The 22,350-nt window shown below is 48.1% G+C and overlaps 1 protein-coding gene across 1 annotated transcript in view; it reads left to right on the top strand.

Moving 5' to 3' along the window:
- LOC149337542 (clotting factor G beta subunit-like) overlaps positions 1-22,350 on the top strand; it is an 82,647-nt gene that overhangs the window by 48,443 nt on the left and 11,854 nt on the right. The window contains exon 5 of the mRNA XM_089554448.1: positions 4,507-4,651. Within this exon, the coding sequence (XP_089410574.1) occupies positions 4,507-4,651 (145 nt within the window). The remainder of the gene's footprint in view (positions 1-4,506; positions 4,652-22,350) is intronic.

Below are 22,350 nucleotides of genomic sequence, written 5' to 3'. Positions count from 1 at the left end.
AATGAGCGAAGTGAAAGTCAAGATTTAGATGGGGGCGGCACTCAGAAGGAGCGTGCAGATAGTTCGCAGGAAACGTCCTCTCCTGCATTTGTCCCGCAGGCGGCAGGGGTTATGGCAGGAATGACATCTGACCTATTTAATGCATTGTCGGAAGACGAGACGTGCAATGCTGCTGCGCAGGTAACATACATGGGATTGTCAGGCCAATTGGCCTTTTGCCCCGGCTCCCTCTTTCTGTAGAAAGAAAGAAAATAAATTTCAATTTCAATTTCAAAAAAAAAAAAAAAAAAAAAGCCTTTATTTAATAAAAGAGGTGAGGCTCTTTTAAAGAGCACCGCAACGGGTGGAGTCCCTATTCCGGGACCCGATTGGTCGAAGCCGCCAGCTTAGCTCTCTTGACCAAAGCCTTTTGGGCCTAAAGGTCCGAGGCCCCTGCCATGAGCACCGCCTAGACCCGTAACCACACACAGGAGCCCATACCTCTCCGGTAATAGTCGTGAATGCCGATATCAGCTAAGAAAGCCGAAAGCTAGATCAAACTAATGGCATCTATCAAGAGCAGTTGGGAAATGGTTAGCTCTGTATTATTTCGCAACTAATAACAATGTTCGTGCTCCTGAGCTAAGACACTGGAGTTGGCAGTTATGTATTCGTTTTCATGAAGTAGTACCTTTGCGGGAGAGCATGCACCGTTCAATAACAACCTTGGCTTCCTTTCGCTAGGCCCTCCCCTCGATTATTGTTTGTTGTTTTGTTGTGCCATGATAGCGCTGAAAGTGGGAGCTCATTTTTAAATATGGTGATGTTTATGCCGTCCAGTTTGGACTTAAGGGCGAGGCTTGGGTGCTGGGTTCATACGTGTGTCTGTGCAAGTACAGTGCTGCTCTGTGATACGCCCAGTTGTGACTACCGTAGCATGGTGTTAACGAAAATGTTATGTGGAATGAGAGTGCTTTCGGACCCATCGTACAGCTGCGAGGGTACTCAAAGCGGTTTTAATATATCGATCTCAAATGTTCGCCGGAACATTTTTTCGGCGGGTGAGCGAGTGTGACCGTACGCTGCGCGTTCTCGGAAGGCCGCTATCTACGGTGACATCTTTCTTTTGCGAGACCCTGGATACACTTGAACAACAGATTGTATGGCGCCGGGACTCTCCTTGTATTGGAGCCAGCCTGGCCGTCATCTTTAAGTATTCAACTGGTCAACCACCCCCAGCAAGAGTGGCAATGGCGCTGCCCAGAGAGGACAAGGCCCGGGCCGGTGGGCCGGTCGGTCCTCCGGGGCCCCAAGCGACCAAGCTTTCGGGGAAGACAAGCCTAAGCGAACGAACAAGGTCCACACCGCGGCCCCTCAGTTCCTCCTAGCGAAAACTTCGGCGCCAAAGGAGTGGCACCAGAGCCTCTGCATCGTGTACTCGATAATATGCAATTCTTGAATAGATTTGTTTTGTCTCAACTGAGTCTAGCGGTGTCTCTTTGCCTCTCCATCCCGTGCGGACCCTCACAGTATGTGTTGTCGTTACAAAAGTGTCCCCACTCACACGACGTCGTCTGGCTTGTAACTGAAAAATCTTTGAAGGAGGTTATACCTAACAGCATCACTTTCCTGTTGGCAGTGAAGTCGCAGTCTTAAAAGTTCCTTCAGTTTGTGAGGACACTCAACAAAATGTCGATGTCGAGGTGGGCGTCAAGTAAGGATTAACGCCCAACATTACGCCCCGTGGAGGAGTGACTTGATCGAAAACAAGTTGGAACAGGACCAGCAGTGCCCTCTCCTGAAGGGCGATGCTTCATTGAAACATTACATTAAAGACGCAGGTTCAGTCCGGGCCACGCCTGTCGCATCTCGATGGGGGCCAAATGCTAGAGGCCTGTGTAATCTATGATGAGAGTGCGCTTCAAAGAAACACATGTCGAAATTATCCGGAGCGTTACACTACGGGTTCCTTGAATGCGTCAGTCGCTCTCTGACGTTTAACCCGCAAGCCAAAGCCAATACAATTATGAAAGACGACAGCGTTCGTAGTAAGATTTGTGGATACCTCTGAGCACCTAGGAGCCTCCTCTAAGCGGTGGCAGTGTTGTACCGCATCCGCGTTCATTCGGGAGGATGTAAACTCGATTTTCAGTGCCGTCGGCTACCCACCGCTTTTTAAAGGAGTATTCTAATGAGTATAATACTTCCCTCGGCTTGGGGCTCGGCTTTTTGCGGTGAAATGCTCACAAAATTGTATTAGAGCATGCCGTTGCGTGGGTGCGCCAGGAATTCATTCCGCGGACGAATAACTTTAGTCCGCCTCCTGCAGTGAAATCCACTTGTGGCCCATTTTAAGTCGCATAAGCTGAACTGAATTTAATTTGTTTTAGTGTGGCAAAATAAAATACATAGGCAGAATTTGTAATTCTTAAAGTTTTTAAAGAATGTTCGTAGTTTCTCTCCTAGCATACTTTTAACGCATTCATTTTGGTCTTTAGGTACGGGACACAATAACACATATGAAGTCAGTACAATACATTCAAAAATGTTTTTAGCAGAGCTTTATTCTTCTAAGGCATTCGGCCAACCAAATGCTCTGAACTAAGCTTAAACAAGACGAGTTAAACACTTCCACGCAAATATTTCTTTGCTACGCAAAGCGCTGCTTAAAACTCCAGTGTTGCGCCCGAAACTGTATGACATAAAGGTACATATTGGCCTGTAATGGCCAGGAATTCTGGACTCTAGTTTAGAGAGCTTGTACACATGATTGTGAAACTTAGGCCATAGGCATGTGAGCCGTGGCGCAGAATTGCCTGCCGTGGCAGTTTTGTGTATGCGAAGTCAGCTTCTTAGTCTATGGCTATGGATGAGAGTCTAGACTGCATTTGGATGGAAGGAATTAAAACAAGACACTCGGTATTTGTGCCTTTTCAAATTAAGTAAGAAATTGGCAGGTACCGGAAATTAACGCAGAAACCTTCGCGACCGCGCCTCTGCGAGGCAATTTGAGCCTTCGGACGTTGAACGTCCCATGATGTAGAATATACATCGTAAACATTTTTTTTTTGCAATGTGGTCACAGCCATTATAATTCTCTTAAGAACCAAAGACTGGAAAGAATGAAGAAATTCCCGTGAACTTGCTAGTTCCACCATTTTTTACCACGCCATTACTACTAGGGAATGAAATACGATGCTACAGCAGATTCAGACGCGGAAAAGTATCTGGAATTTATTCTATAAGCATTTTAAGAGAACACAGTGGACCTGGGTTTTAGCTCAAGATACGTGAAGCCGTTTTGTAAAGAACTGTTCACAGTAGTGAGGCTTTTTGCCCATTATACTGGACGGAAAAAGTGGCACTCTTCAACTCGGCTACACTTTCTGCCTTTCCACGTAACACACTATGCGTCCAAATACCAGTTTTGTGGTATTTCACGCCCCTCAAAGAAAAATTACTCCACATTTATCAATATCTATCAATAATGTTTCCATACCACAAACACATTCTGCTACATTTCTAGGTGTGATAGTTGACTCGAACCTAAAGTTTAATCATCATGTCGCCTGCGTTGTTAATAAAATTCGTTTCGGAATAAGGGCTCTTATCAGAACAAGGCCGTTCTTTAGCTTACATACGCTGCTTTCAATCTATTAAGCATTCATACACTCCCATATTAATTACTGTATCACCTCATGGGGTAGCACATACAGAATTCATCTTTCTATGCTCATTTCTATACAAAAACAAGCACTTCGAATCATCACTTTCTTTTCTTTTACCCAGCCGTCTGCACCTTTGTTCCATTCACTACATGTCCTGCCCCTTGAACATCTACACAAATTTCAGGTCCTGGTTTTTCTTTTCAAAGTCATCAATAATACATAGGTGTTAATTTTTCCCTGAAAATATAATTACTAATAATAAAGTCACGCGTTTTGCTTTGTCGAACAATTTATTGTTGCCAAAAGTACGGACTAATTATGGAAAGCAAACTACATCGTTCTTTGCCATCTCCACTTGAAATAATTTGCTCTCTTCACTGAAATCCCCAATGTCATTGCACAAATTCAAAAAAATGTTAAAACGAAACTTGTTTGAATCCTTAGATGTTTAATAACGTTTTTGTGTTTGCAATCACTATGTAACATTCATTTGCTGTACACTTCTTTCCTTTTTGTCGCTTTATTTGCCGTCCTTTTTTTTTACCTCGAATTGTTGTGCATGCGTCGGTTTATGTATTCTGTTCATGTAGCCATAGGAGGCCCTATTTGCAGTCTCGACTTTTGGGCCTCCTGATGTATATACCCCATAACCATGTACTGTAAATATGAAATAAACTTGATTTGAAAGGAAATGTGGGCCTCATCGAGCGAATCAGAACACGATGTTGTTTCGCCACTCAATCATATAAGCAATTGTTAGCTAAATTCAAATCATCAATCATAGATTTATGTGACGTAGTATGTCTAGAGCAGATGTGTCAGTTTTGCTGATAATTTTCCCGTGTTCTTTTTCCTCCAGGAATGATAATGGCAGCCGGGCAGTTCGGGTGATCGTCTTCTACAATACTACGATAGATAAAAAGGGCGTGCACACATTCGCAGAGAGCATGACAACCCATCCCAAATTTGACCCAGAGCACTATTACGACGTGGCGTTGCTTAAGGTAAGTACAGCCTAATTTTCCGTCAGAATTCCAGTAAACGAAACTATTTGCTGTCTGGGTGGTTGTGGTCAGTCACATTATATGTATAAAAGAGAAGTTAAGGTTCAAACGAGAAGTGGTGCGGAACTAGGAAGCATAGCGGAAAAAGACAAGGACGACACATACCGTAGTAAAGCGGAAAGCAGGGCTAGGCTAGTTGCTGGATGTTCGCTTTGAAAAGGGGTAACTGCGTGCGTACTGTCCACTTCAACTTGTGTTGTAGGTGTGTTCAAGCGCAATTACCCCGTTTCCAAGAAGGACGACGCAGGAGACAGGACCGTGGAACTGTTCCTAGTCCAGCTCACAGCTGATTGAATAACATATGCGAGAGAATGCAGCACACAAGCTCTTGTATGTCTTCTACTGTTGAGCTTACCTCCAGTCAAGAATAAACAGCGCCCCCACCTTGGAGCAAGTTAACTAACCCTGCATAATATACGTTCTCAGCAGAAGCCCACTGTGTATGAAATTTTTTGGGACTTCATTGTCTGAACTAGCGCTTTTGCAGAACTGCATCTGCTGATCGCGGAAGAAATGCAGCTGACGTGTTTCTGCATGAGAAAACGTGTATCATCACGCTCAAAAATACGTCTATGTTTTCAAATACGTTGCAGAATATTTGGTAAGATCGGTACCAGCGCATGTATACATTACATGGATTCAAGATAAAACGTTGGAACCTCGGCGTCGTCGTGCCGGGAATGCATCCAGCATGGTGCGATGACTTATGACATAGAGCGACTCATACAGTACCCGACGAATTAAACCTTTGTTTTCCAACGGCCCAATGGCCCTAATAGGGCTAAAATTGTTACCTTATTGCTGATCGTGGAGCAAAAATGAAACTGTTAAATAATATATAAGTTGCTCTGGCATCAGCGGCTGCACCTTCAACATCAAGGTTTTCTTAAGGTTGAATTTTTAGACTGTTTGAATTCCTTCTTAGTATCAGTGATATTGTAAATGTCACACTGTCGTAAATATAAAGGTTTTCGCACTTAACTACGTTTACAACACTTCGGTAAACCTGTGCTGGAGCACATTCCGCTTAATAAAAGCTTTCCTGAAGTTTCAGGTTGATGCATGAAATGGAATAGCTTGTCAAGAATTCCTTAAGTGTTTTTCGTCTCCTGGACATGCACGCAAGAAATTCATTCGGCACAATTCCTATTTATTTCAAGGCATTATACTTAAGGAATCCCTGACTGTAAAGTATGTCAGAGGTACTGTGAGACGTCCTTCTATTTACCATATTTAGCAATGTTTTCATAAAATATTTCTGGTTTATTCAGTGCAAGCCTCCATACGCCCCTCTGTATGCCCCTCATACGCCCCTCAGTATATATATATATATATTGTAACGGCATACGGCCTATGCTAACCAAGAGGGGTGTATATATATATATATATATATATATATATATATATATATATATATATATATATATATATATATATATATATACATACAATATATATATATATATATATATATATATACCCCGCGAGACGACACCTCCTCTCCCTCTACCCAGCGGAGCACATCTGGTGGAGCGAGCGGCGACCGCAGCGGCGTCGACTGTGGCGCCATCTGTTGGAGCGCGGCTGCAGCGTTGCTAGGCAACGGCGGCTCAATATCGTTCGTGGGCCACGGCATACGGCTGAAGTGCGACCACGCGACGAGCCGAACTGGCTGGCGTAGTGTTGCTTTCGCAACAAAAATAAACCGGCGTGTATTGAAGGGAACAATTACTCTCAAAACTATATTCATTTCCGAATATATATCAAGATCAAAAATGGTAATATTCACAAATTAGATATTACAGGCCAGGGTACTGAACTACTCCGGAATTCTCGTAAGCGAGCAGATGTGGCTTTTCGCTTGCGCAAACTGCGAAAGGCGCCAGTTCGAGCGTGCACGCTTCCTCACCGGACGCCACAGGCAAGACCCGTCGACCCATAGTTGCGGTATAGTTATGCGTCGCTATATTCTCAAGCGAGTGACGGAGGAGACGACGGAGGAGGGGGGGGGCGTAGAGGGGAAGGCTCAGTAACTTCTCCGGAGCTTTTGTTGCCACAAGCGAACCTCCACAGTTGAAAGGGGGATAAAAATAGATCGAGGGAGGGTGCATGAGAGTGAAGCGCGTAGATGGATGCCAGGGGAACACGCTGGAAAATGTGTATACATAAGAACAGATAGAAAAAAATAGCGCGATGTATACTGTGGCCTTGAACCGATTGTAAGAAAAGGGAGCAAGTGCGAAAAAGGCGGGGAGATTTGGGACTTAAAAGTTAGGGAGGGGGATACTTGTTAAAGGGGTTCAGAATTCTTGGCGAACATATCAGCGTAAGAGGAAAACCAAGTGCGAGCCGCCTGTTCGGTGCTGATGTTAGGCTGATCCCAACATGGCCGAAGAGAAAGAACTGTTGTCTTATGAGAGGCATCAAAGAGCAAATCTTCGTTAGCTTAATACAAAGCCCCCCCCCCCGCTCTCAAAAAAAAAAAACAACGAAATTTGTGCCCGAGGCCACTACCATGAAGAAGACGTTTGAGATTCCATCGAAGCAGTAAGAGCATCTGTCCTCCCTGACGGCTGCCACCGTCGGCGACGCTGTATGGTCACACAGAGGCCTGACGTGTTCTGTGTGACCATAAAGGCCATAGGACACGAGGAGCTTCAGAAGCTCCCTTGTACGACACAGCCGCCGCAAGTCCCAGTCCTTTCGGACTTAAATCGTAACGAGGGCCAGCAGACGCTCACGCTAATCGAATCTCTAAAACCAAGACCGCCACCGGCCGTGAAATACGCAGCAGCAATTCTCGTGCTTGCCAACCTTCATGCCGCCAACAGGAGGTCCCTGCCTACATCCGCCCAGCATCACTCGATAGATCTCATCCGGTGCGCCCACGCAAATGAGACGTCTCTTTCACTTGACCCTCTGTGCTACCATTGCAGTGAGATTGGCCATGTGCACCGCAACAGCCTTTACGGACGAATGGGTCTGCCAGTCTTTTGCGCCGACAGGCGACGACCGGAGTGTGATCAGCGCCTCCCTGAAGTTGACAACTACCTGGCCTCACTAACCGGTTCGCCACAACACCATTCCCGATCGCCATGTCCCCGTCCCTCTCCTCTACGCGACGTCCATAGGTTACTCTGGCGAAGAGACAGCCATTAGCCCTCTTAAAAAAGCTAGAAGCGACAACCTTTGGGAAGAAGTTGCTCTTCAGCAAAGTGTTCAAAATTCCCGACCGCTGCAGCCAGGTGGCCGCATGATTACGTTACGTTCCAACACTCACGATCGACGCCCCATTATCTCCGATGCCGCGAAACCAATCAGCGCCGCATCTACCGGTGCCGACTACTCTGTTCTCAGTAGGCCATTAGCCGCAACTCTGAAAAAGATGACTACGCCTTGGACGGGCCCGGAACTTCGTACTGCATAAGCTCACTTGCGTACCTGGCAACCTTCATCCTACTCGACCACTATTCGCGCGACATCATCCTTTGCGTGTAATCGTTGACAGAAAATGGCGAAGTTATTGACCTTCAATCAGGTCAGTGATATCGACGGAGCGCCCAATACACAGCTCTTCTGACCGACCGATGGCACTCTAAATCCTTGATGATCACGTCATCAATCTGCGACGTTCGAGTCTGATGATGGCCGTAACAGCGAATACAGCGCTAAACTTTGAAGACACTGTATAAAGCAAACAAAGCCTGCTTTTCGAACTGAGCTTTCTTGTCTACAGAGGGGTTGCTCGCCTAAAAGATGGCAAGACACTAGTACTGCTAACGAATTTCGAGAATGAGAACCAACATCTGAGCACTGAGACTGTAGTGGCTCACATAACCGGTAACACTAACATTTCAATCGCCACTGGTCTTTCAAGGTGGTGTCGACTGAACAGGGGAGGCCTACCACGGATTAGCAGTTCGAAAGGAACCCCGGGGTTTCCCAACTGCAGAGCAGACAAGAGAGAGATCTCCTCTAGCGCTGTGGGTCAGTCGACAGTCAGCTTACCGCGGCCCTCCCACTGAACGCGCTGCCATCAAAGGCCAAGTCAAAGCGGCTGTTCGCGGTGACGTTATTCAGCCCTTCCATAGTGCGTGGTGGCACCCGTCGTTCTCACTAAGAAATCAAGATGGCGCACTGAGGTTTTGCGTAGGTCACCGCCGCCCAAACAAAACTGCTAAATAAGACATTTACCCCCTGCCACTAATCGACGATGCTCGAGATCGCCTCTGCTCCGCGAAATATTTTTAATGAATGGATCTAAAATAGGGATTTTCAAATAGATGTAGATGAGAGGGACCATGAAAAAAACAGCATTCCAGATGGGCTCTTTGAATTTAAAGCAATGCGTTTTGGTCTGCGACCTCCACCGGCAACCTTCTACCGGGTTATGGACATAGTCATTGCACATGTCAAGTGGCAGGCATGCCTCCTTCATCTTGACGACGTTGTGATCTTCGTCTCATTGTTCGAGGAGCACCTTCAGCGCCTCGAAGTAATCCTCCAAGGCATCATAGCTTCTGGGTTTACCTTAAAAAACCAGAAGCAACACTTTCCTTACACCGAGCTCAAGTTATTAGGGCACGTCGTAAGCGACGCAGGTCTTAGACCCGATCCAGAGAAAACAAAAGCTATTGTGAACTTCCCTCCACCGCGTGACCAGAAAGCCGTCCGACAATTTCTTGGATTAGGTGCTTATTACTGCCGCTCTCTAAACGACCGCACTAATCGCCGAGCCCTTGACGCGTCGAACAAGGACAAACACGCCTTTCACATAGACGCCCTGCAGGCCAAAGCATTGGAAGATCTTAAAGGCCACCTATAAGCACCTCCAGTTCTGGCCCCATTTGACGAGAACGCTGACACGAAGCTTCATACCGACACAAGCAACATAGGCCTGGGTGCCGTCCTCGTTCAAATCCAAGGTGGTCAAGAACGTACCATCGCTTGCGCAAGTTTTTTTTTGTCTAAAGCCGAATCTAGCTATTCTGCCACCCAGAAAGAATGTGTATCTATTGTTTGAGTGACGTCAAAACTCCGGTCCTACCTTTAAGGGAAATCTTTTAATGTAGGCACTGACCAACATGGAAATTCGGCATAACTGTCACATACAAGTTTGGCGCCCGCACTCGGAAGCCGGTTGCCGCTCACGCGCTAATGTAGATCCGCCTACCCATGATGCCAGCGACGGTGCCATCCTCTTCGGTGACAGCAGTGCAGCGTGCATCGCTAAAATTTCGACCCAGAACTTCTCCACATCATGAAATTTCTAAATGGCACACGCACGACTGCCCTGAGAGCTCTCAAGCGTGCGCTGCCGTCGCTATGCATTCGCGACTGCGTTCTGGTAAATGAAAATTTCTACCGCGCGCAGTACGCTTTACTTGACCGTTATACCTACGTGTCTGAGGGATGAAATGTTAAAAGCCTAGCATGGTGATTCTAGTTCTGGATATTTAAGAGTCGCCCGTACGCTTGCAAGCATCCATGAAAAGTATAACTGGACTCCTCTTAATGCGGACTCTGCTCATTACGTCGGAGCGTGTCGTGAATGTCAGCGTCGCAAGTGGCCACAATCAAAACCAAATGGGCTCTTGAAGCCAATAGGACCAACCCTGAGGCCTTTCCAACAGATATGCATGTTCATGCTGAGGCCATTTCCACTTTCGCACTTGGGAAACAAGTGGCTCATCACTGCTACGGTCTACCTCATAAAATACGTGGAAAGCACAGCCTTGGAAGTTGCAAATTCCTCGTCTCTCACATTCTTCAGCGCAATGGTGCACCGCAGATTCTAATCGCAAACCAGAGTTCTACATTTATGGATGAGTTGCTGCAGGAAATTGTACTGCACAGTCATACAAACCACCGAAGCACATCATCATAATATCGTCAAGCAAGCGGTTTGACAACGGCTGAACAAAACGCTCGCGACGTGCTCTCAGTATGTGCCGACGTCGCGCATAAAATAAAGGACGAAGTGCAAACCTGTCACCTTCGCATACAGTATTGCGGTACAGGAAACGATCGCTCCGCCTAGTGCATGACCGTGAAGTAGCGATAATGCAGGTCTCTATGATACCCCATCTGGATGACGACAGCCGGCATGCTGATGCTCAAACCTTTTTGCACCTCACCGAAAAAACCTCTCAGTTGGCCAGGCTGCCACTTCACAACCAACAACGTCGGGATTCCCTATCCTTTAACCTCCGATGCCGGTTTACTCGGTACACAAATGGAGAACGTGTGTGGATCTGGTTTCCCATTCGCCGAGGAGGACTCAGCGAAAAGGTACTGTGGTGATAATTTGGACCGTGCAGAGTAATAAGGCCGGACCTAAACTACAATGTCGTTCGTGATGGCTTTCAAAAGTCCCGATGATCCGTGCTACCTGAGGCGGTCCATGTGGTCTGCTTACAACCTTATTACGATTGGTAAAGTCTGGCATTTTTTGTGCGCGGAACTACTCCTCTCTATAGACACGCAGTCTTGAAGCATCAGACGATGCTAATGACACGGCACATTCCTCTCTTTTACTCTGTGCTGTTCTTGAGCGCTTCTGTCCAAAGCGAAGAAGCTTATTTAAACTCCTGGGCAGCTGACGTTCAGCCACTCGTGTCATCATGCTCGCTGCTTTGCGGTTTTGTGTCCTTTCTGGCCTTCGTCCAGAAGCATTTGTTTACCGGTGACAATATTGTTACGTGCAGGGGTTTATTCAGACAGGAGTAGGCGACCGAAGCCAGCTGGTTCCACCTGCCCGTAGCAAGATGCCTCCACTTCTTTAATTTCTGCGTAGACCGAGATGCCGACCACGCAGAAGAGGCGTCGCGTATTCATAGCCGCCACACTTCCCCCTACGCACTATGCCCGCTGGGCAAGCTAAATAGTGGGGCGCGAATGGTAGGGCTTCAAACAGGCAACGTGACTGACTTCAGTTCGCACAGAGCGATGGCCACTTGCCGTGAGGCGCGCTATGCGGTAATTGGCTTCCCAAATTCAGGAAATGATGATATAGAGTCCATCGATGTGGCACAGAAACTTGTGGGGCACTGCCCGCTGTCCGATAGGCCGCTACAACTAGACCAAATCACTTGGGCTGTAAGTGAAGTAACGGCAGTGGGCGTCGTAACGAACTTTAGACCGATCTTGGGAGGCGAGAACAAGAAGGCAAGCAAGGCGCCGGGCTTCTTCAGCTAGACAGAGTGTCTCGGCTACGGAGGGCTTTTCATGAGGCTCGGCAGAAAAGGGCAGTACGGTGTCGAGGGTGTAGCGTGGGGGGGGGGGGGGGGGCGAGGATAGAGTAAAAAGAAGGGGATGAAGCCAGTATTCACATGGCGCGCAGTACTGAATTCCCAGTGATGAACGGCAGGAGCGTGCTCCAGTTCTTATGCTTAAAAACAATGTACATGGACGGCATGCTGGTGATCGTTCGGTTCATGCGCTCAGTTAGCCCACTCGTTTGGGGATGGTAAGGCGGCGAAAGTAAAAAATGTGAAGCGCAGGAACGGATAAATTGCTCCACGACATTTGCGGTGAACTGGCGACCACGGCCACTGATAATAACTCCTGAAGGCTCATGGAAGAGAACTATACACCGCATCATAAATGAGGACATATGATAAGCTGTAGCCGAGGGTAATGCAGCCGTTTCACTATACCGATACAGGCAATCAACGCGAACCACTGTCCAGTGGTTTCTATTACAGGACTTAGGAAATGGGCCAAGGAGAGCTACGCCCACTTGCTCAAACAGTGCTCCATGTGGTGTTACAGGGTGCAGCTGCATGATGCAACGCTAACAAGTAGCTTGTATTGTTGACACTGACTGTAGCTGGCGATGTACCGCTGAGTCGTGGCCAGCATTTTTCGGCCAATAGAAGCGGGCGTGGGTAAGGTGGAGCGTTCGTGCCGACTCCAGACGTCCAGATGTAGGTTTTTCGTGCATGGCATGCAAGACGTAGCTGTACAGGCTCTTCAGCTTCATTACTACTACGAGGAAGCGATGGCTCGTAGAAGAACAATTTTTCTGGCTTAACGCATCATCTCGCACACAGAAATGGCCGGAGGTGTCTTCAGCCACCGCAAAAGGAGGCCTTGGGGTTGAATCTTTATGCTCGTCTGCTTTGAGCGTGTTGATGTCAGTAAAAAACGATTGCACTAACGCGACGCAGTGGTAGAAATTGCCGGCGCCACATTACGTCTCAAGAAGGGGCAGCCGCGAAAGACAGTGCCCGTCAGCGTGCCATCAACAAATCTTGTAGGCGATGTATAGTCGCACTCTTGTAGCCGAATTGCCAACCGCGCAAGGCACCCGCACGGGGCACGAAGGTTAACGACCCAGCAGGGCGCATGATTATTACTGACAATGACAAGCGGGCCTCCGTAGAAGCATGAAAGGAAGCGCTGCGTAGCGAAGACGAAAGTCAAACATTCCTTGTCGGTGACCTGTTAATTGCGCTCCGTTTTACTGAAGGAACGACTCGCATACCCAACAACATACTCTGTCCTTACACAGCACTGAACGAAAACAGCGCCGATTCCAGCACCACTTGCATCGATATGAATCTCTGTGGGGGCGGATGGATCGAAGTTACGAAGGCCGGGTGCGACGTGGGAAAGAATTTTATCTGGCGGTCAACAGAAGAGAAGAGGCCTAAAAAAGGCAGTCTTTGGCATCTTCGGTTTGAGGAAGGGGGTATACGTCTTTTCTAGCGACGGCATCCAGACGCAAGTAATCAACGCACAAACGCCAGGATCCGACTTTCTGGCTGGTAAGGATTGCTGAAGCAGACCAGGTCTTAACACCTTTGGTTAACACCTCATACATAGGCATTGAGGAAATTGCATTGAGAAGGCGACTCTCGGTAAGGCTTTTGTCGGATCGGTTGTTAGGCGCGAGTATCAAGACTGTGAATAGCCCGAGACGAGGGAATGTAAGGTGGGCCATCGGGCTGTGAAAAGTCAAACATGCAGTGTCGCAGGAGGATGGCCAACTGAGCACGCCGCTCATGCGTGGAGAGCGAGTTGTCAATCACACGAAGTAACTGCGGTTCTTCCAGAAACTCTGCCACTGTCGCGCCCAAGGCGTCGGTAATCAAAGCAGCAGATACAAACATGTCGGGGTTAGAGGACGCAAACTTCAAGCCTTCAGGCAGAAATGCAAATTCTCTCGAACAATTCACTGTGCACAGTTCTGTCCGACATTTGGTGACGGAAACCATGGCATGAGGGACAAATACATTATTCTTCGTGCAGGTCAAATGGTTCGGTTCCACATTCGCTTCACAGTGGCATCAGGGTATAGGAAACCAGTACGCAGGCAGCCGAAGAAGGATGCAAGAGGATATCACGGGAAACAAGGAACACTCTGTCATCACTCAACGAGTCTTCCATCAGGACATGGGTGAAACATTTGCCGACGCTGAGCTGACCGGTGCGACAGTCGACAGTAGGGCCACACATCTTCGAAAGTCGAGCCCAAGGATGACGTCGTGCGTCGATAAGACGAGCACCGCCATTTGTGTGCGGAACACTGCCCCGCCCAAAGGAACTTTAACACGGCACGGTGCAATTGCAGGCAACGGTTCCCCGCTCACACACGCAGAAGAAACTGGACATTTTTGCCGCACCGAAACAAAACTTTAAGCCCTAAAAAGCCACTCATAAGCAGCACTGATAACTAAAGAGTAGCTCTGGTGCCCATTAAAGTTATCGCATGTACACCATCTACAAGCACGTGTAGATGGTGTACCAAGCATATTTAGCAAACGCCCTCGAAGCTGTGCAGAACAGAGCCACCAGATTCATTTATTCCTCGTATTCATACGACCTTAGCATATCATGTCTAAAATGGCAATCAGGTCTGTCTTATCTTTCTGCTCGCCGTCGCACTGCCAGTCTCGTCTTATTTCACAACTTTTTTTATTCACCACTCAGACAAGAACCGTACATCTGCGCACCCCGCCGGCAGATCCTATTGCATCAGTCACCCTCTTCAAGTTTTTTGACCACGTGCCAGTACTACCGTTTTCTCCCATTCATTTTTTTGCCGAGTAGCAGCTGACTAGAATGGCCTTCCCCACGATATCACTGCCATCACCTGCCCCGCAACATTCATGGCTGCTGTGAACGCCTGTACTTCGTAAAAACCCACTCCTTATGTAACACCCCGCAAGGGGTCTTTAAGGAAATTAAAGTGATGTGAAGTAACGTGTAATTTGTGCGGTAAAATGCCTGCAGGTGGTGGTATCTCTTCCGACGGCAGATTTCCAGTGACCACAGCCCCATCAGCTGCCCCGTCTAGTTTTCTGGCCGAGGCGAGGAGGAGCGGCGTCGCGGTGATGGATATCGACGTGTGTGGTGCTGGAGGTGGTGTCGCGCTTCTATCCGATGCCGGCGAACGATCCCGCAACTCTGCGAGAAATGGGTCCCCGGAGCCAGGCGGGTAGGATGGGCGCCGCGAAGGAACAGGTTGGTAATCCGGCCTCGCAGGATAGCTTGAACAGCCGTAACGGGATGATCTGCAGCGACAAATACATGGGATACGATCGGGCTTACCGCAGCGTAACACACAAGAGAGGGGCCAGAAGCAGGCTACAGCGGCAAGTAGTCGCCGCGCGAAGTATTGGGTCGAACGCTCTCGTCATCAGTGATCGACGTATGGTGGTAAAAGCTGGTCCGGTGTTCCGAGGGTAATTGCTGTATGCAGCTCGGCCGCGGCCTCCGGGGTACCCGGTGCTACTAAAGTTCCACTGCGTTAAAGGCGGCCGGCGGAGGAGGATACGTTGGGTACTCGGGAGGGGGCGCTAATTATGTATACAAGAGAATCCCAGCGACCTGATCAATTCTTCACGAATAATTTTGCAGATCGTGGATGGCAGATCGCCTAAAGATGTTATGTCAACAGCCGCCACTGTCGTCACTCCCACACGTGTGAATTTCGTTGTAATGCGACACATTTTCAATGTTTCAAAGGTGCGGCGCTGCTGGATGACATCAGGCACGGAGTTAAGGCTTGCTTTGTCAAGAAAATTGGAGATGTTCTCGACAAATCCTTTAAACAGATGGTAAACTTTGTCCTCTTCTGTCATGCGAGGAGAGACAACCTTGCAGAACTTCAAGCCTTCCTCAAAGAACTTCGGACAGGTCTCACCGGGAAGCTGAGTCTCTGGAAAAAGCGCTTATTCAGGCGCTTCTTCGGGGCAGAGTCGCCGAAGCACTTCTTGAGCTCCTCTACATAGCGATCCCACCACGTAAGAAAGTCCTCGTGCTTGTCATACTACGGTAGGGCCGTGCCGTTACGGGAAAAGACGACGTTGGCAACCCGAGCCGAAGAATCCCACTTATTGTAGCTGCTCACCACGGCAGCGATTCATCGAAGTCACTGCTGGTTGAGCCCACGAACGACCGTAGCTTCCGGTAAAGCTGGCACGAACTGCTGGGCACGCACCTCGGAGCGTTTCCACCTAGGGACGTCATGGGCACAGGAGGCAACAAACCAGCAAGGCAACGACTTTGGCGAAGTTGCATCAGGGGTACGTTTTCGGGGAAGCTGCATACCCGGTACAATCCACATAGATGTTACGGGCAGGGGTTTATTCAGACCAGAACAGACGACTGAAGTCAGCCGAATCCGCTTGCCGAGTACGAGACGCTTCCGCCTCTTTCGTTTTATCTTCTGCGTAGTTGGCGATGCCGACCACGGAAAAAATGCATCGCCTATTCATGAATGACACGATATTGTTACCAGTGATCTGGTTACTGTTCAGTGGACTCGACTCGTTCATTAATTGTGAATGAATCGTGAACGACGAAGTGGTGGTGCGCTGGACGACAACTACGCTGACAGTGTGAAGCTGGGCCCTTGGAGTCTGTGCTGAGTGCTGGCCATCGCAACGCAGCCGTCAATACAGACTTCACCGTAACGTCTCTTGGTGGAGGTTGCGGGTTCGAGCCTACATGCCGACGACCTGCCGAGCCGACGAGCCGACCAGCCGACCCATCGCGATGGCTACCGACGCGGCCCCCCCCCCGCCGTCTTCGCCTGGCCCGCCAACTGTCGTCGTAGCCCACCCTCGCGATCCGGGCACATTCTGCGGTACAGATGGCGTAGACGTCGAGGACTGGCTCCCGCTTTATGAGCGTGTTAGCCAGCACAACAGGTGGGACGCCACGCTGATACTTGCCAATGTGATTTTTTATCTTGCCGGCGCCGCACGCATCTGGTTCAAAACCCACGAAGAAGAAATTGCCACGTGGAATGTCTGCAAACAGAAGCTCCACGACCTGTTTGGGAAGCCAGTTGGCTGTCAGCTTGCTACCAAATAAGAACTTGCAGCTCGCGCCCAAACGGCGACTGAATCATATATCACCTACATCCAAGACGTCTTGGCACTGTGCCGGAAGGTCAATAACAACATGACCGAATACGATAGGGTACGCTACATTCTCAAAGGCATCGCCGACGATGCCTTCCGTCTTCTACTACGCCGGGACTAATGTACGGTTGACTCCGTTCTGCAGGTGTGTCGACGCTTCGAGCAGGCCAAGCACCAGCGCAATGCACACGGCTTTGACCGCCTTCCTAACAAAGCTACCAGTTCCACGTGCGAGGATCTGCCGACATTGAGGCAGCCTTCAAAACCCGTCAACGTGACTCGCATCGTGCGCCGTGAACTGGAGGCCCTGGCTCTTGTTACGACCAACGCGCCCTTGTCGGACAACACCCTCGCCACAATATCACTTATTCAAGCTGTCGGCCGCCAGGAGGTCGCCAGCTTGGGCATGCCCTCTAGCCACCCCGTCGATACTCAGATTGCGAGCCCCATCTCTCCCGTGGTCGCTACCGCTAGGACCCGCAACAACTTCGTCCCAAGTTACCGATACCTCAATCCAGATGAGTGGCGTACCCCTGATGACCAGCCGATCTGCTTGACGTGCTCGCGCGTAGGCCACATCTCTCGCCACTGCCGCAGCCGTTGGTCCGCACCACCCCGTTGACCGCCGCTATGACTATGTACCCCGTCGCTTTACGCGTCGGAATGCCCCACCCAGCGCCGAGTCCCCACCGCCTCTTCGTAGATCCAGCCGCTCTCCCTCCCCGACAGCCCACCGTTCCCGCTCACCTCTTCCGCACCGCAGTTACCATCCTCTGCAGGCCGCCTCGCGGGAAAGTAGCCAGTGCAGCTCCCGGAGGTGAGGCTGCATTGGTAATCCTCTACTTCCCCAGCCTTCGCCCTGTAATCTCCTCGATGTCTTTGTGGATGGTGTTCCCGTTTCTGCCCTCATTGATACTGGTGCCCAAGTCTCGGTTCTTAGCTCATCTTTTTGCCACCGCCTCAAAAAAGTCCAGACCCCTGCCGCTTCGCCCGCCGTTCGCGTTGCCGATGGCAGCACTGCTGCCGTCACTGGCCTGTGCGCTGCCTGCGTCACTGTTGCCGAACATCACATCCCAGTTTTGTTCACCGTCCTCGAACACTGCCCTCACAATGTGATCGTTGGTCTTGACTCTCTAACGGCTCACTCTGCCCTTATCGACTGCTCCAGCGGCCTTCTTCGATTGGACCTGCCTCTCTCCTCAGCCGACGCACCTTCAAGCTCCACGCACCGCCTTCGCTACACCGAGTACGCTCGCCTGCCCCCCGACTCTGCCGTTTACCTGCCTATGTCACCGTTTCCTGCTGTTCCTGACGGTGATTATCTTGCCTGCCCACTCGCCGATGTCGTTCCCTCCCGCAATGTTGTTCTTCCGCACCTCATCGTGAGCGTCACCAAGAATAGCACCTACCTTCCTGTCCTCAACTTCAGCTTGTCACCTGAAGTTCTTCCTGCAGGCATATCGCTTGCTACTTTGTCTTCTCTCACCGACTTTACCGTCACTGCTCTCTCACCTGGACCGCCTTCTACTGTCTCTCAAGCGCCCGACATCCCGGGCAACGTTCTGCAATCCATTTCTGCGATGATTGCTTCTGACCTGAGCCCCGAGCACGCACAGGATCTTCACAACCTTTTCGTATCCTACACAGACATTTTGGACTCTCCGTCTGATCCTCTGGGTCAAATATCGGTAGTGACTCGCCGCATTGACACCGGTGATGCCAGACCTGTACACCGGAGGCCTTATCGTACGTCGCTACCAGAGCGCCAGGTCCTCCAGTGGGAGGTCGGCAAGATGTTGACGATATCATCGAGCCTTCCAACAGCCCTTGGGCATCTCCTGTCGTGCTCGTGAAAAAGAAAGACCAAAGTTGGCGGTTTTGGGTCAACTATCGTCATCTCAACGAAGTGCAAAGCGGTGGCCCGGGGGCTCCTGCACTGTTTGGAGCGTTTGTGGAGAGCGAGAACTACACTTCTTTTTTTTAGTGTCGTGCATTCTGTATGCCGCACCAGAAGCAGCGCGGAACAGGCGCACTTTCCTAGATATCTGCCTTGGCAACGAGATTCTGTACATCGGGAACTGTAGCTGGGCCTACCGCTAGATGTCATATCTTCCCAGGAGGCAATGCTTGCTTCCAGCAAGTATTTCAAGACGCACTACCTACATTTCTAAAACCATGCTTACCAGCATGGTTTTAGAAAAGGCCTGTCTACTGTCACACAGTTGGTCTCAACAGTTCATGAATTTTTGAGTGTTCTTGACACTTCTGGCCAGTTAGATGTGTTGTTTTTAGATTTCTGCAAGGCCTTTGACAAAGTGCCTCATGGTAAATTATTGTTCAAGTTGCAGCGCCTTGTTCTTCCGTCTGACATAATAGGATGGATTTATGCTTATCTTAGAGACAGACAACAATTTGTTCAAATTAAAGATTACTCATCCGGCATGCTTTCTGTTACCTCCGGAGTTCCCCAGGGAAGTGTTCTGGGACCATTGTTATTTTTACTTTATATAAATGATCTAGTAGATGTTTTACCAAATGATGTTTCAATCAGGTTATTCGCAGACGATTGTGTTGTTTTTAAAAAGATCTCGAGCACGGAAGACCACACTTCTCTACAGGCTGCCTTGAATGCTATTGATCTTTGGTGTCAAGAGTGGGGCATGGAATTAAACGGGGAAAAAACTGTTCTGCTCCGCGTTACAAGAAAGAAACACCCCAGCATATTCACATACGAAATAGGCAAGATTGTGATCTCTGTAGTTGATAAATATAAGTATCTAGGAATAACCCTCACAAATAATCTATCATGGTCCATTCATATCACAGATATTTGTGCTTCCGCTTTTCAAAAATTATGCTTTTTGAAACGAAAGCTTAAAAATGCTCCCGTCAGAACAAAACTTTTAGCCTACAACACATGTATAAGATCGAGACTGGAATACGCGTCGGTGCTGTGGGATCCCTACACCAAGAAGGACATAGAAAAATTGGAACGCATTCAAAGAAAAGCAGTGAGGTTTATATTTGGAAAATATAGAAGTATAGATTCTCCTTCACTACTCATGCAAGAACATAAAATTCCAACATTAGCAATACGCCGGAAAATAAATCGACTTCTGCTCCTTCATAAATTTTTGTCAAGTAAAGTCCCGTTTAAACTTCCAGACTGCATTCAGAAAGCTGCCACCAGGCGAACAAGGCACACTACACAATACACACTGGCTCTGATTTTTGCAAAAACCAATTCTTACCAGAACAGTTTTTTCCACAAAACAGTGAATGAATGGAACAAACTACCACCGAGCATTTTTGAATCGAACAACTTTCTATCAGAACTGGAATGTCTTTTTTTTCCCAAGTAGAGGCGCCTTGATTTGCACTGTATTCTTGCACTGTACCATGTCATTTTCTCACTCTTTCTATATTAATGCCCCTTTACGTTGTATTCATTTGTTGCCAGACTTACTAGTGTTGAATTTCTGGACATTTTCCTTTTGTTTTTGTAGCCTTCTTACTTTGCATTGTTTGTGAAATGCCCCTCCTGCTAGGGCCAAAGCATTGGCCTGCAGTATGGTTAAATAAATTATTCAGTGCGTCTAGAGTGCCGACGCGTTCATTTACGCATTTCCTCCAATTCGCCATGGTCATTCCATGGTCAGGGCAGCGTCCTGGGGCCACTTCTATTCAACATATATATTAATCATGTGTGCAACACCAGTCTGTTTTTGTCCTCACCTGACATCAAAAACTAACACCGCAAATAGAGTTTTGTCATCATTCTCTGACTGGTCATCTTTGAACTCATTAAAAATAAGCAAACTAAAAACTAAAGCTTTATTGTTCCATCCGAAGGGGCAGCATATAGGCAGTGTGCCTGCACACTATTTCGACAACGCTCCCTTTGAGTACGTGGAAACATTCACATCACTCGGAGTGGTATTTACTGCTACTAGGCCGTGGGACGCCCACGTAAGCAGAGGGTGCCTATCCCTTTCCAGATATATTGGAATAATTACGCGGAATAAACATATTCTACCCGCCAAAACTAAGCTGAATCTGTAATATGCGTTCTTTTATTCTTATGTATCATATTGCTTCCTTCTATGGAGACAAACCACAGCATCCAACACCCAGAAGCTTCTAGTATTGCAGAAAAGAATACTTCGCGTAATTAATACGTACCGTATGATGCTCCCACACGGCCTATCTACCAGAAATACAGAATAATACCCGTAACAAGAATGTTCTATTAGAGGTTTGCATCCTTCTGTAAAGAAACAATAGCCGAAGACGACACATTTTTTTCTAGCACTGTGACACGCGACATCAGCCAACGTATACGACACGAAAGCGTATGATCTATTCATTGCCACGATGCAGAACAAACTATGGCTTTTCCACACTAAAATACATTCTTCCGAAATACTTGAACACGCCATTTTACAACACGTTGCACAGCATGTCTGTCTCGGCTATTCGAAACCTGTTTGCAAGCTAGGTCCCGCAGTATGTGTAACCATGTATAGAACTTTATTGCATTGTACCGTAAATGTTGTGCAAAACCTTTATTCTGTCGTGCGGAAATACTACTTGCCCATGCAAAAAAAAAAAGTTTCCTTTTATGCATGTACTTAAAAAAAAAGGTTTCCTTTTATGCATGTATTTACACGCCTGGCCCTTCCGTGTACCTTGTGTTGTTACAAGTGTATAAAGTAATCATCATAGTCGCTACCAAACTGCCTCTTTGTAAGGGTGGCGATGCTTGCCAAGCGGTCGTAATGACTGCTTTTTTCTTGTCGCCCTCAGTTTTTGTAAAGAAAGATGAAATAAAGTGATTGATTGATTGATTGATTGATTGATTGAAATGGTTTTCTGTGTGATATATCTGACCTAGTCTATTAAATTCAATTAAATTGTTTTCTGTGTGATACATCTGATGTAGTATTTTTTTCTTCCTTCCAAACAAAGTGCCCCACTTACGGAAACGAGAAAAACATATGTCGGGGCGCTTGCGTATTGTTATTTTGCTGCTCTCAAGCGTGTAATGGGGGAACAAGGTCGGCTGTAGCGTGACTGCGGCTACGGGTGAGTTACATGACTGTATGCCAATTGTAGCTATCGGAGTCTCCAGCTCTTGTCGCATGATGGTGCAAATGCATACTGCTAGCCGAGCGTTGCCGAAGCAATAATGTGAACAAGACAGCAAAAGAAAATAAGAAAACAGCTTTGATTTTTGATGTCTCAAACGCATGAAAGCGGGAG

Source organism: Amblyomma mixtum, chromosome 7, assembly GCF_055824585.1.
Source record: "Amblyomma mixtum isolate Tamu chromosome 7, ASM5582458v1, whole genome shotgun sequence".
Lineage (NCBI taxonomy): Eukaryota > Metazoa > Arthropoda > Arachnida > Ixodida > Ixodidae > Amblyomma > Amblyomma mixtum.
This window is presented reverse-complemented; position numbering and strand designations above follow the sequence as displayed.